We start from the raw sequence: 15,654 nt of genomic DNA on the forward strand, positions 1-15,654 counted from the left end.
TGGACTTTATTATCTTTTTTGAATTTTTTTCGGCTTGGAGGGTTTCTGCTACAATATTTTCGGTTTTTTTTCGCTTGGTAAGTTTTGCTCTGACGCAAATTTCACATTGTATTTTTTTGACGTGTTTTTGTTTCAAAACAAGCTTAATTTATTTGGGTAGATTGGTTTTTTTGACATTTTCGAGTTTTTTCGATCTTACGACTATATTCGTTATGTGATTTGTTAGTATTGTTGTTTAACTTGATTTTCTTGACGAATTGTTTTTTGGTTTTTGAAAGCGAGTTGTTTGCAATTATGTTATTGATACTTCTTAGTCAGATTTTGCATGCTAGCACTGACTGGAGTTCTTCGGTTCCATAACGGATTTTTTTTTCAGGTGCGTACTGATGGCTATGACTTTGAATGCTTGTTTATACTTGGTCTATTGTATTACTACCGTCAGTTGGGCCTACACTCAGCTTTCTGATGTAATCGAACTGCGAAAAAACTATTGCATAGTTGCTCTGCTCAATTCGGCGTCACAATCTGCCAAATCAAAATTTTTTGACTCTTTTATTTCGGAATTTGTTAACAATAGAACGAACCATGAGATTAAATTTATGCAGTTTGAACCGCCTTTCAAATGGAAAGATGGATCAGAATTGAGTTTAAATTGTCAGCCAAATGATAATTTGGAAAGTATATGCGGATCAGAAATCGTTGTGTTTGCAAAACACCCTGAGGACCAAACCTGTTTGCACCCTCCTCCTAGCGAGGAAATGATACGCTACGATGCAGTTGTTGAAACCAATCTTTTGAATTTCGATGATTTTGCCGAATTTGTTAATGAACATTGCGAGAGTTACTTTACCTCAGAGGGAAAATTAAACGAATTTGGAGTTGTGAGGTCGAGATTAGAAGACCACTTGCCATGGAGTTACGATGTAAAATTCGAAGATATTTTACACAGTAAGGTATTCTAAATCAAATTACTTTTTCGGTCGGTAAAATATATATGATTTTTGAGATTTTGATTAGATGTGGAATCAAGAAATATTTTTCTACTAATGCTCGAAAGTTTTAAATCAGATTTCTTTGAAGTTTTGATCAATTTTCGATTAGGCTTTAACGGATTGCAGTTTGTTAAACGTGGAATTTTTTGACTGTCCCAGTGTACTGATACAGTGATGGCTTTTAGATTGAAGCGCTTGTTTCAGGCTGATTTTCCAAAGTGCCCAGAAATCACTGGTCCAACATCAAGACAATTTCTGATTGACTACATATCAAAATCTAAACCCGTGATCATCAGAAACGCCGCTGGAGATTGGCCAGCTTTGAGCAAATGGAGCTTGAACTATCTTAAATCACTTGTTCCAAAAGACAGAAAAGTGCGCATAAAAGTTGCGCCTTTTGGTGAATTCGAAGGAGTTGAAAACATAACACTTTGGGAAGATTTCTCGTCGTTCGAAATTCCGAGTTTTATCAAGCGGCAATTAGCCTACGATGACTTAGTTGTGGTCAGACCAGCCGTGTTGAACATGAAATTCCACTCGTTTATTGATGCGCTGAAGTCGAAAGAATTCGGAAAACAAAACGCAAGTTTGTACCTCGAGTATTCTTCCGTCAAAGATCATCTGGAAGAAGTTGAGGGTGATTTTGGGGAGTTTGAGTTCATTTCGAGGTGGTTGAATTTGGATTCAACTAACATTTGGCTGTCAGACGGAAATACCCTCGGGAAGTTGCATTTCGATCCATTTGATAACATACTAGTTATGGTAAGTTGCAATTATTTTCCAAATCTTCTTGTCTAAAATCAATAGCTGACTTAGGTGCTTTAAAAGAACGTTAATTTTTATTGCAAAAATTTAACTTAAATCTAAGTTTTGCTTGTCTTTTAATGTTGGGCGTCACTGCTTGATGGACCTTCAAGGTATAGATGTTGAATTTTCAATTTAATGTTGATCAATGGAATTGGGTACAAAGGGTACTTGCAATAAAAAATCTAAGTTTATATTTTTTTCAAAAAAATTTCAAGATTTTTTGAAAGTATTTGAAATGTTATTTTTCAAAAAGTTTGCGGAAAAGAGATGAAATTTTTGAATTAAAGAAAATTCGTCATTACAGTACATGCGTTTAATAACATTTTACGACATTGGAATTAAATTTGATTTTTTTGCTTGTGAAGGTAGAAGGAGAAAAAGAGTTGACCTTGTTTGACCCCTTTCACAATGAGAAGCTGTACGAAGCACACATTCAGGAAGCGAACCTCAAGTTCGACCCACAGAGTAAGCTGTTCACGCGTCAGGGGCTGCAACACTCAACGTCTATTGTGATGTCGCCCGTGGATATCCAAAGACCAAATTTAGTGGCAAGTATTCCCAAACATCCTTCCATATCCAAATTAGAAATTGCAATTATCAAACCATTACTTTTTTCAGTCAAACAACCTATTGTCAGAAATGTGATAACTTTTCCTGGGTTTTATGTATTACGTGTGATCATAGATTTTCTTGTGGACAAGGGGCCATTAGTTAATTCTGTATGCAAACTAGGCTCGGTAGGGGGCGGTAGTATATGAACACAACACCGGTGAGTATTTGAGGTCCATATCTTCTGGAAATTAACTGCCCCGACATAGAGCCTTCATTTCTCCTTGGGCCAAAAATTTTTGCGATGCCTGCAGTTGATCTGCAGACAAGTTGTCCAATTCGAATTCCTTTTCGTCTCCTATTTCCTTGTCGTCCATTTGCTCGGCGTTTTGGTCTGGACAAGTGTCCTGCGTCTGTTAAGAAGTAAAATTCACGTCTTTCAAAAAAACGCGCATACTTGATCTTCTTGCAGCTGTACTGGTTACTTTGACCCAGCAGACGGCATGTCCAACACAGCTGCTATCGGCCCTTCTTCTTTAGTTTTAGAAAAAGCGAATTCCTGCAGTATTTTGGACTCAATCATTTGAATCATAAAATTCTTTAGATTAAATTCAGCAACGGACATTTTTGAGATGATAAATGAAACACGAATCCGATCAAAAACAGAACTTAGATTTGAACAGCAGTGAAGTTTTTTCAAGGTAGGAAACAACGTGATTTACATCGCCAGTTCATATACTTTCCTCCAAACAATAGAAAGAGAGATTGATCGATAATTGTTTTCATCTATTTTTGATCTTTCTTTATGTAGAGAAAAAACCTTTGCTTTGCAAATTTCTTTCGGATGCAAGCCTTAAATAAAAGAATGGTTAATATTAAAGCCTAGAAAGGGAGCCACTATCTTAGATGAAGTTTTTACTTTTACATTACTCATGTAATCATGGCCTGAAGAATGTTTGTTATCTAAAGCGTTAATAACATTCATAACCTCAAATGTGTTTACTTTTCTTAAGATACATTGAGATAAGAGGATAATCAAGAATCTGACGGGCAGCGTTTGGAATGCCATTATTGATGATTTTCCTTACGGTCGTAAAAAGTATGAAAGTTATTGGCTATATGGGCATCCGTAGGATTTTCACATACGTTCAGACAGGGTTGTAATGATGGGATTTTGCTCGATATGATAATTTTGCCAATGATAAAATCGAATAGTTTAGAAGTTTGCCTTGAGTCTCCGATACAATTGTTAAATTTATTACGAAAGAAGTTTTTTTATGGTCTAACTCCTTTTCGAAAGGAGTCTGTAAAACCTTGAATTAATTGAAAAAAGTTCTAGATTTTTTTGATTGAATTTATTGAAAAATAGTAATAATTCTGACTGGTTTTCCTTTTTCTGTGCTTTCCATTTTGCTTTTTTCTAAGATCTCTGAGTCTATTTGTACCAAACTGGCTTTGCTCTTAATGATTTTTCGTGCATTTAAAAGCAAAATCCTCAAGAATCATTACATATTACCTCTGAAGCAAATTGATCGCTTAGTCTGGCTCCTGTAAACGAAACAGTTCCAGCTAATGTGCATCAAACATGTTATCATGCTTAACTCAGAAATTTTACGTGCAAAGAAAAGATGTCTCGCGGTAAGGATTCTCATCGTCGCTCTGATCACTTCTCATATTCCATTCTAAACCGATAGAATAATGGTCGATTTTTTTCATAATTGTGTACTTTCGAAACAGACAAAATATTTTGATATAGGAAATGATCTAAACAAGCTTGCCTATTTTCTGTTACACGTGTTGCTTCGGTACTAGTGATCTCATAGCTGCTTGAGAATTTGCTGTTTTTTGTATTTTTGAACAAATAAGTTGGTTTGCATAGTATGAATTTCGAAATCGCCACAAAGAAAAAGTCAGCTTATGGACTTTTTTTCATCTAGAAATTGATCCAATTTTTTGACGTAAGACATTTTGTTTGCCTTGGAGTTTTTGTTTACCACACAAACAAAGACTATTTATTTTTTTGATAATTCGGCAAGTGTTGCTTCATCAAAGGGCATCACCATCTGATTCAGCATACACCAAGTATCTCTTGTGTGAATCATGAGACCCTCACCATGCGTGTTTTTATTTATGATGTAAAACTGATTATAGCCATTAACTAACCAGCTTTCTTTTTGTCATTTTCTGTTAGCCATGTTTCAGTTAGACTTGGAATATCAGGCGTAGACTCAAGACTTAGTATTAGTTCTGGCAATTGTTCGAAGTGTGGTTTCATTGATACTATAATCAAATGCGTAATAAACAATTTATAATTAATGGAAGGGTTTGAGACTCATTGAGATGCAGCAGTGAACGAGGGAATATTATCAACGAATACAACTTTCACATCATTTGTTATAACTGAGGTCCATTCCTCCATCATACAGATTTGAGATTTTGTAAATACTTGGGTCATTGTGATATATTTTGCTCATATTTCCCTTCTTGTCCATGCATTATTAATACGATAATATCTTTTTAGCATATCGACAAACATGGCTCGTGCTACGCTTATATCTTCATAGATTTTAACGTTTTTGAAGTTGTCCAATTTCCTTAGCTTTTTCTTATTTTGCACAATGTGCTCTTTTGCAACTTGTTTTCTTTAGTAATTTGTCCAGATGGTATTTTTTTGCGTTGAGAAGACAGTTTTTTTTTTTCAATTTAAAAATTAGATATTTTTTGAAAAACTTGAGGTATAAATTTGATGGTATAAAAATTCAGGTGGGGTCCATTCAGACTCCCAAACAAATTTTGGAGGGGTCAATGTTGTGGGGGTATGAGATCTATGAAGAAGTCGGTTTGTGTTGCGCGTAGGGGGGAGGGGGGTCTCGACAATTAAGTAGTGCAGAGTAGACTTATTCGTCAAATCATTGTAAGTTTCGATTTGATCTACAAGCTCATAAAAAGAGTTGATATAGCTATTCGTTGTTTCTTTTCACAAATGATTGCTTGGCCTGTGTTGAGTTTATCAGAATATGGGCTCGGGAATAGCTCCTTCCTCGTTAAATGTTGTTTCAATAGAAGTTTTTAAAACCTTTTTCTAAAGTTCTTCTTTTTTCTCAAAGTCATGTTTTTTATTTATTTTTGAATCCTCTTCAGAAATTTCCGAAGTTTGCAGATGCGCGTCCAGTGCAGTGCAGAATAAAAAAGGGAGATGCTTTGTTTATTCCTGCATTCTGGTGGCACGAGGTCCAAAGCTACCCTTCAGAACAGAACTTCAATTTGGCCATCAATTTCTGGTTAGTACTTGGGACGCGTGTTGTTAGTGTCAATGAACAAATTGAGGATACTTTTCAAGTCGTTTGTTTAGCCAAAAGTTCTAGTGTGCACCTTCATTTTTTTTAAGCGGTTTGAGTTTTCATTTCTTGTTAAAGTCATTTAAAGTTCAGTTGCTAAAGTGAAGGCACATTACAGTCTACAATAACATTGCAAATGGTGCGAAATGATTGACTTTAGATCTAAATACGGATTTCAATTTTAAGGTTTAACCGCGAATTCAAAGAGCTTTAAGGCATTATATGTTTTTATGTGAAATGGTTGCACTGATTGGTTTCCTTTTTGGTTTTCTTGTGTTCGTCGCCACTTTTCGTGCTGTCTGTTGGCTATGTTTCGAGAATCAGTGAAAGCTAGTCGAAAACTAGAACTAAATTTGAACTTGAAATCGCCAAAGCCAAAGCATTTTATCACCGAAAACTACCAGACGCTCGAAAATCTTTAGTTTATAACTATGTTTGATAAAGAGTTTCATTTTCATCTAAATAGAACTCGAACCCTTTTTCGGGGTGCGTACAGTAAACCGATGTGTCAGTAAATTACTAGATCAGTAAACCGAATTACGTAATACTTACATAAATTGCGCAATTAAAGATTTATAGAAAATATTTTTTTCTAAGATTTATAGAAATTATTTTTTTCTGAGCTAGAACAATAATTCAAAAACTATGACTACTATGAGGCTCATGTCACGAATTTTTATTTCGGTTTCCATTTCAATTTTTGTTTTGAAGGCAAAGTTTTTTATTTTGCGCAAATTTAAATTTTGATTTAATGTATTTACGTAATTAAATAATGCTTTGAATAATGGTTTACTATCGGATTTGCCCGTTTTGGGCTAACTGATACATCAATTTGCTGGCTTACTGCCACTTTTTTTGTAGGGCGCTTCTCTTCCAAGTTTTTAATCAATATTGTATGAGAGAGCTACAATATTAGACAACTTTTGGAATGTCACGCGACCGACTGATTGATGCTTTTGTTGTTTTTCCAGGTCATACCAATTTGTAAACGTACAATTAATGAGCCAATTTACTATTCAATTTATGAAACATCCGATGTGTCAAACATCCGCTATGTCAAATCTTCTAACATATATAATAATTATGTAATAATTTGACGTTAGAGTTTAACACACCTGAGATATTTCAATTAACCAATTTGAATTTAGCCGACTATTCATTAAATGTCGCCGGTGGGCACGCTACTGGCGCGTGGTCACCTTGCGCCAATAGCCAGCTCTACTTTTTGTATAGATGTCCTCTGATGGCGTGCTAGCAAGACGTTGGCACAAATGCGGCGGTCTGTATCAATTCAGTCAAGACATTTTTTTAGCGGACCGTAGAGTTTGGATCATAGCCCTACTTTTAGAAAATTGCTGTTTGCCCTCGTTAAGCTGTTTTTCGGATGCTTGCAACATGTTTAGGTTTTTTGGATGTTTGAGGTGCCCATTTTTGCACGGTACTCGTTTCAAAATACCAGGCTTGAAAAATGACAATTTATTATAATGGCCGTTCAACAAAAAGCAATGCTTTCTTTTGCCTAATTTCTATAACAGTTTTTGATCTTTTTTTACTATTTTTTGGTTATACATCGAACATTGTTGTGAAATGTAGGCATCATTTTCTTGCGCCTTAACCCAGAAAAAAAAGACTAATAAAACTACATTTATAGTGAAAATAAGTCGATAAACTACAAAGTCGTTTGTTTAGCCAAAAGTTCTAGTGTGCACCTTCATTTTTTTAAGCGGTTTGAGTTTTCATTTCTTGTTAAAGTCATTTAAAGTTCAGTTGCTAAAGTGAAGGCACATTACAGTCTACAATAACATTGCAAATGGTGCGAAATGATTGACTTTAGATCTAAATACGGATTTCAATTTTAAGGTTTAACCGCGAATTCAAAGAGCTTTAAGGCATTATATGTTTTTATGTGAAATGGTTGCACTGATTGGTTTCCTTTTTGGTTTTCTCTAGAGTTTAACACACCTGAGATATTTCAATTAACCAATTTGAATTTAGCCGACTATTCATTAAATGTCGCCGGTGGGCACGCTACTGGCGCGTGGTCACTTCGCGCCAATAGCCAGCTCTACTTTTTGTATAGATGTCCTCTGATGGCGTGCTAGCAAGACGTTGGCACAAATGCGGCGGTCTGTATCAATTCAGTCAAGACATTTTTTTAGCGGACCGTAGAGTTTGGATCATAGCCCTACTTTTAGAAAATTGCTGTTTGCCCTCGTTAAGCTGTTTTTCGGATGCTTGCAACATGTTTAGGTTTTTTGGATGTTTGAGGTGCCCATTTTTGCACGGTACTCGTTTCAAAATACCAGGCTTGAAAAATGACAATTTATTATAATGGCCGTTCAACAAAAAGCAATGCTTTCTTTTGCCTAATTTCTATAACAGTTTCTGATCGTTTTCTACTATTTTTTGGTTATACATCGAACATTGTTGTGAAATGTAGGCATCATTTTCTTGCGCCTTAACCCAGAAAAAAAAGACTAATAAAACTACATTTATAGTGAAAATAAGTCGATAAACTACAAAGTCGTTTGTTTAGCCAAAAGTTCTAGTGTGCACCTTCATTTTTTTAAGCGGTTTGAGTTTTCATTTCTTGTTAAAGTCATTTAAAGTTCAGTTGCTAAAGTGAAGGCACATTACAGTCTACAATAACATTGCAAATGGTGCGAAATGATTGACTTTAGATCTAAATACGGATTTCAATTTTAAGGTTTAACCGCGAATTCAAAGAGCTTTAAGGCATTATATGTTTTTATGTGAAATGGTTGCACTGATTGGTTTCCTTTTTGGTTTTCTCTAGAGTTTAACACACCTGAGATATTTCAATTAACCAATTTGAATTTAGCCGACTATTCATTAAATTTCGCCGGTGGGCACGCTACTGGCGCGTGGTCACTTCGCGCCAATAGCCAGCTCTACTTTTTGTATAGATGTCCTCTGATGGCGTGCTAGCAAGACGTTGGCACAAATGCGGCGGTCTGTATCAATTCAGTCAAGACATTTTTTTAGCGGACCGTAGAGTTTGGATCATAGCCCTACTTTTAGAAAATTGCTGTTTGCCCTCGTTAAGCTGTTTTTCGGATGCTTGCAACATGTTTAGGTTTTTTGGATGTTTGAGGTGCCCATTTTTGCACGGTACTCGTTTCAAAATACCAGGCTTGAAAAATGACAATTTATTATAATGGCCGTTCAACAAAAAGCAATGCTTTCTTTTGCCTAATTTCTATAACAGTTTCTGATCGTTTTCTACTATTTTTTGGTTATACATCGAACATTGTTGTGAAATGTAGGCATCATTTTCTTGCGCCTTAACCCAGAAAAAAAAGACTAATAAAACTACATTTATAGTGAAAATAAGTCGATAAACTACAAAATTCGATAAATTCAAAAAGCTTCCGATCTTTATTTTTCTGGGGATAATTGTAGCCGAAAACTTCTGTGTCCTACTTAGACATTAACCGCTCATTCTTTTTATTTAGTCGTCTCTTTTTTGCCCCTTAAATGGAAATACAAGTTAGCACCCTGTTGGGTTTTTCTTTGATCACTGAGCTCAATATGTTTTTACTGCTAGTTATTTTTTGAGGTTTTATATGCTGCTTAACTTTTAACTGTCCTGTGTTTAGGTATGAGCCTCTCTTTACCAAGACGTTTCCGTGTGCAGATTGCAAGTTGAACTTCAATCACAAGTATAGAAAATTACTGAAACAGTTTCACGTTTAACAATGAATAGAATGAAACAGAGAAGTCTTCCAAGAATGAATTTTCCTGCCAAAACTGTACAGAAAAGCTTGCTAATGAGATGTAGTTTTTATTAACGCGTTTCTGTAAAATTTAAAGATAATTCATAAAGTAACTTTCAACTTTTAGATTGAGAGAAACTGAACAAGACTTGAAATGGCATCCTTATAATTTCAAGCTTTTGTTTTAGTCATGAAAATGAGCTCAAAGGCTCTTCAATTTATTTTTTTCGGAATTAAAAAGGAAAGCTACTAGTTTCAGCGTGCAAAAAATACAGCTTACGATAATGGCTATCATAGTTGCGAGAATACTAATGATAATTCCAAATATGAGAGTCAGTGCATGCGCGTATGACCAGACATTGCTCTGTTTTACGTCAAACCTAGTCGAGTGTCTTTTTTCGATAAGACTGTCGATGAACTTTTCTAGTTTTTCTTCAGATCCGATTCGCAATTTATGGTAAACTTTCTTGACATTTGAAGCGTAGAAGTCGATGTTTTGAGCCATGTCGTGGACTGCTTTTGAGACAGAATCGCGAGTTGGAAATTTTCCGAGAGGGATGCTCATGTTAGCTCTGCGCATCATGTCTTCGATGTAGAATTGGTCGCGACCTGTTTGAAACATTATCAGTTCAACCCAGCATGTTCAAAGCAAAAAGTCGGTTATAATTTTATAATTTGATTACTTTGGAAATAATAATTTGACTTTTCGGTATGAATTTAGGCACGAGCGATGCTATATTTTCACAGGCGCTTTTGTTGTGGTTCCGAATACCTTCCTAGAGTTGGGAAGGAATTGTTGCCTAGGGTTAGTTTTTTTTTCACGCTAAATCAGGACCACGCGGGTGCAAGTGTGATAAAGAGGTCCCTGTAAAAACCAAGCGTGACTGAGGGGTCCCGCTACACTAATTCTCAGCAAATGCAGCTATTAAATAGTTCAGTGGATTAGTTGGTCATTTTGAAGTCTTTTTCTTAAACGTAATTGTTTCTGCCTCATTTGGGCTAGTGTATTCGATGCTTTGATTGACATCAACGAAGCAATAAAACTTTGAGACCCTATTAACATAGAGGACCTCGTGAGTTTCTTGGGGACACTCTTTCACATTTGTACCCAGGACCACTAATAAATGATAAATTATCTTGTATAGAATTTTGACCAGTTGATCAAGTTTTCTCAAATTGGGTTAGTTTCATCAAAAAAGTTTCAGTCATAAATTGTTATTAAACCTTAAAGGGCCTTAAAGCCATGGTTTTTCTTTGAAATTCAAAAAATTTATACCATTTTAATGAAAAAGTTTTGAAATGCTCTAATAACTACAGAAATGCATACTTAATAATGTTTTTATGAAAACACTTGTCCATGTATGCAAATTTTTGAGTATAACTCAATTCATTTGCTAAAAATGAGATATAATTGTGCCTTCCAAATACGAAAGCGTTCATGAAGTGAAAAAACGCGAAGACTTACAGTGTCGAAAGTGGTTTCAATTTTTAAGATTCATGAACGTAGTATATACTTTCATAAAAAGAAAAGTTTTTGTTCAAATTTGATTTTCGCGGTATTACTTCTGATTTTTCAGTTTCAGTTAATTTTTTTTGATAAGAGGAGGGCAGACTCCCCAATCGGGCAGCCAAATTGTAAAGGTCACGAAAAACTTGACCGACAGCTTCGGAAGTGGAATTAAATTTGCAGATTTCCCAGCGGAAAAAAGTTCACCGATTGTTCCAGGTGTCTTAAATTGGGATAATTTTATCACATAAAGTATCAATCTTAAATTAATCTTGAAGTTCAAAGAGCGTTAACCTGATATATATTTCAAAAAAGAGCTGATGAGGGCAGTGAAGACTCCTATTTAGTTCGTGATGATTTTTTTTCTCAGCAAAAGTCGAAAGTCAAGTCAATTTTTTGTTCAATAACTCTTTTTCAACTGTCTATTGGCCATGTTCTTCAAAAATTGAAAAAAAAATCAATCATTTTTTTTTTCAGTTTTCATAGTTCTTATACACCTTTCCTACATTGTTGGCTATGTTTAGTGACTAGTGTTTGGTTTCATTAATAGCGCAGGTCTGTGCGGCAAGCGGATATAGAACTTGGGTGTCCGGGACAGGTCATTTGAAAAATCACTCATCAATTTTTATTTTCTTGCTTTTTTTCACATTTTGACCCTTTTCAAAGCCTTTTCTTGGCTTTTTTGTTTGTGTTTGCGAAGCTAAGCTTCGCCTCTGTGTAAAATATCTTATAAAGTGCTGATTAAATTATCCGGACACAACGCATAAAACTTGAAACTTAAAATGCTTTTTTCACAATTGGGGTTAACGTTAGACAAAACTTGCTTAGAATTTTTACAAAATTATTATGGTGCAATTTTTTTTGCGAAATTCGGTCCCCAAACTGTTAGTCCAAAACCGATGGCTTTTGGCTTTATTTTGTCAATGAAAAGTTACGCCGAAACTAACGGATCAATTGCTGACAAAAATATATCAAAGTGAGCCTCTTATGTAGCCTAACAATTTCAAGACGGGTATGATTGCCAAGAGTTTATATATAATTTTTGTTGTTGTTAAACAGTCAAAAAGCGTTTTTTGTTACTAAATTTGTTTTGAACAATTTTATGGAGATCTTATCCTCTCAAGTTGTTGGGCTCCATCTGAGGCTCTCTTTGATATAATTTTGTCAGCAATTGATCCCGTAGTTTCAGCGTAATTTTTGCTAGACTTAGAAAGCCAAAACCGATTGGTTTCGGTTTCGGGATAAGCTTTTGGGCCCGATATTTCAGAAAACAATTTCAACCATATTAATTCTGCTAAAATTCTAAGCAAATTTTGTCTTCATCATTTTTTGCCTAAAATCAACCCGATTTGAGAAGAACGCGTTTTAAATTTACAGCCTTTTGTCCTGATAATTTAAATCAGTACTGTATCGAAGTGATGCACAAAAATTAGCTGTAAGTTTTTTTGGTTGCTCTGGTGCAACTAGTACCTTGTGGTGAGGTGATGAATGCGACTCCTGCAGTGACCCCTTCGGTTGTTGAACTCATTCCGCAGTGGGTGAAGAAGACTTTGCTGAAAATAACAAGATTAAAGAACTCGTTTATCAAGTTATGCTTTGAAGTGCATTGATCTTGATTTGATGGAAACATAGTTAGAATAAATTTTGGAAAAAAAACGTTTGCAAGCTTGAAGGCACTTATGCAACACCTATTTTTTTAAATAGGTTTTTTTTCAGATTTTGTTTGTGTGATTTTCAACAGACTGTTTTAGGAGTGTTTGTTAATAAATTTAAACAGACTTAATTTTAGGAGTGTTTGTTGTGCTAAGGGCTAACTAGAAGGGACCTAAGACTTTGAAGAGCGATGAGGATTTGAGATTGAACTACATACACTTTCTCGTCGTTCAGGATATGCCTCTGAGGCATATGTTTTTTGATAATCATCTGCTTCTCGTTCTTCACGGGTAATTTACCCTCGTCATAAAACTTGTGTGACCACATCACATTGAACATGTCTTGATTCTCCAAAGCTTCTTTGACTTCTCGGAACCGCGAATCCGAGTAGGCGAAGAAGGTTCCCAGTGCTACATATAGAATTGGCCTCTGGGATTCTTCGAGGAACTTTCGGATGTCGGTGGGGACTTCGGACGTGTCAGTAGGCAAAGGCAGGATCCCAGTGACCATTAAGTTAGGAGGATGGTCACTCATTTGAGTCATTGGTTGGCCTAATTAGCAACAGGTTCTATTAAAGATTCCTAACTCAAGTTCCAATGCCCTTGAACTGTGTCATATGTATTTAGTATATAAATTCAGAACTCCGTTGATGATACATGATTGACTTGTAAAAATAATTATAACGGGCTTAACTATGGCACTGCTGAAATTTGAAGCAAAAGACGAAAAATAAATGCAATAATTTTGGAATTTGAATTTATTGAAATGCGTTCAGTGCACTGCTCATTAGAAAAGACTAAAATTTCATTGAATAGGCATCAAAAATTTAAAAGGTTTTTGGTTAAAAAATTGCTTTTGACAATGATGAAAGAGACTGACCGCCTAAGGATATGCTGGGATATGAATTGATGGCGTGTTCGAAATTGTCGAACATCTCTAGACCCAGTCCCTCTCTGATTTGCCGCAACTGATCGATCGCTTGTTCCCCGAAGATGTTAATGTACGAGATGTAGATGCTGTGGAACAAATACGTGTGTAGTTTGAAATACCAGTCGGGTCTGCTTTCCTTCGGAACGTAGTCCATCGTTAGACCTAAATCGACAATTTGAGGAAAATCAAATCACAAGAAAATCAAAATCAAATCATTTTTTTTTCGCCTCAGCTGCAGGGCAATTTTTGTACAATAGATGCTTTTAATTTTTTTCTAACTTGTACGGGAACCGTCGTAACAAATTGAAGTTTTTCTCATTTTTGGAGTAGTTTGGGGTCTTTAGTGTTGTTTTTCTTGTTCGGTAATTTTCGCATGTAATAAACTTGTCCATCGTTTAGTTTTCAAAGAATCTTGAATCTTGGCAGGATGAATTATAACTACTGACCTATGGTTAAGTTGTGTCCAGATTTCCACGTGGCGATGTGAGGAAGAGCCGGTGTCCAAATGTAGGCAAAGGGGACGTCGTGATTTTCAGCTGCAGTCGCCGCTCCCACCCCGAAGCACTCTGCCAGCACCAGGTCTGGTCTGTCGTGCCGAATCAGCGAGTCCATAGAGTTGTAAGAGTATAGAATAGATGCTGAAATGATTCCAAGTATCAGGGTCATCTCTGAGCTTCATTGTGAAGCCAATCAGCCGCCTTAATTTTGTTATTGATCCGACCACCAAGTACGCAACAATTTTTTTATTCGGGGGTTTTGTACTATTTTTAGTAAGTTATGCTCAAATTCATCAAAATGACAGATGTGGTATGTGAACAAAAAATGACCATCAAAGCTAACAAGTGGTGAGGTTGTTGAAGAAGTGGAAGCCGTTGTGGCTGGTCTTGGGACTGGGGTAGTACCACACGCCAGTGTCGAAGAAGTCAGCCCCCAATTCACTAGCCACTTCCTTGCACTGACTGCCCACTACATACGTCACTCGGTACTTCTCACGTACTAGATACAAAAAAAAATAAAAAATTAATCAGATTGTTCAATAAGATGATCTCTTGATTTTCAAAAAACTTCGACATCGTGATTTTTAATAAACCTTGAAATCCGATATATCTTAGTAAAGATATGTTTTTTAAATTTCAGCAGCCAGAAACAATTTGAGCGTAATTAAGCTTTGGCTTATCTAAAAGAGTGCACTTTGCAAACCGCAGCGCACGTATGATAGGAACCATCTGTTATATTACTGCTTGTGAATTCCAAGGATCATTATTGCTTGTGGACAAGGATCACTACCACTTTGTCACAAAACGATTTTAATAGAATCTTAAAAAAATGCAATAATTTTATGGTTACGTTGTGAGGTTTTCAGCCTACCTTTCTGCTCAACTATGGAAGGGATTTTGTTCAACAGGGTGTAGACTATCGGTTTGGTTGCGCTAATTCGAGAATCGCATGCTGAAAATATTGCCACGTGGAAAGGCTGTGTTCCGCTAGTCGTCTTCTTCGACTCATGTTTCTCACGAGTAGAACTTTTTCCCTTGGTTTCTGTAAATGGAATAAAAGTCAGAAAAATACAGAGAATGAATATTCGCAACTTCATAATGGTTGCAAGTTGGCACTCAAAGTCCAAATTGACGCTTTTCTAAATTTAAACTCAATAGTAAAATGAGATTATTTTGTCAGATGTGACAAATCGGCTATCTAGTTTAGATGATATTTTATAGATTACAGGTTGATGAAACGTATTAATCTTCTCGATCTGTTTGTAAAAGTAGTCATGACTTTCATTTAGCAAATCGATTTTGAAGGATATGGCACAGTTCATAGTAGTCATGTAAGTATCAAATCTGCTCTGGAGCCAAAGATTTCATCTTAGGTTTTTGACCTTCGATCGGTGTGCGTTTTCCGTTTAATTAGCTAACGAACTATTTTCAATGCAGAAAGTTTGCAGTTTGCCTTAAACTACCAAGTTATTCTTATTTTAATGTTCAAGCCAATTAAATGTTCAGATATTGGCATAAATGTAATGAGAATTGATCAGATATTACCGGGACTCTGATAGCTTTGAACCTCCTCCAATGACAACACATTTTTTTTGAAAAGTTTTGTTAATTATCGATTCCCGCGAAATATGTAACGCAGAATCC

At 35.8% G+C, this 15,654-nt stretch overlaps 2 protein-coding genes across 2 annotated transcripts; one reads left to right on the forward strand and one right to left on the reverse strand.

The window, feature by feature from the left end:
• Window positions 1-380: 380 nt before the first annotated feature.
• LOC134845589 (jmjC domain-containing protein E-like) lies at window positions 381-9,532 on the forward strand. The gene is made up of 5 exons (XM_063862550.1): window positions 381-953; window positions 1,197-1,754; window positions 2,165-2,347; window positions 5,490-5,629; window positions 9,307-9,532. Exons 1-5 carry the CDS (start codon window positions 387-389, stop codon window positions 9,401-9,403), a joined length of 1,545 nt encoding a protein of 514 aa, XP_063718620.1. The 5' UTR covers window positions 381-386; the 3' UTR covers window positions 9,404-9,532.
• Window positions 9,428-15,211, reverse strand: LOC134845588 (uncharacterized). Its single transcript, XM_063862549.1, has 7 exons — window positions 14,882-15,211; window positions 14,354-14,509; window positions 13,960-14,151; window positions 13,463-13,675; window positions 12,801-13,134; window positions 12,401-12,483; window positions 9,428-10,032 (listed from the first exon to the last, which is right to left on the reverse strand). Exons 1-7 carry the CDS (start codon window positions 15,105-15,107, stop codon window positions 9,626-9,628), a joined length of 1,611 nt encoding a protein of 536 aa, XP_063718619.1. The 5' UTR covers window positions 15,108-15,211; the 3' UTR covers window positions 9,428-9,625.
• Window positions 15,212-15,654: the final 443 nt, after the last annotated feature.

This window comes from Symsagittifera roscoffensis, chromosome 5 (genome assembly GCF_963678635.1).
Source record: "Symsagittifera roscoffensis chromosome 5, txSymRosc1.1, whole genome shotgun sequence".
Classification (NCBI taxonomy): domain Eukaryota; kingdom Metazoa; phylum Xenacoelomorpha; order Acoela; family Convolutidae; genus Symsagittifera; species Symsagittifera roscoffensis.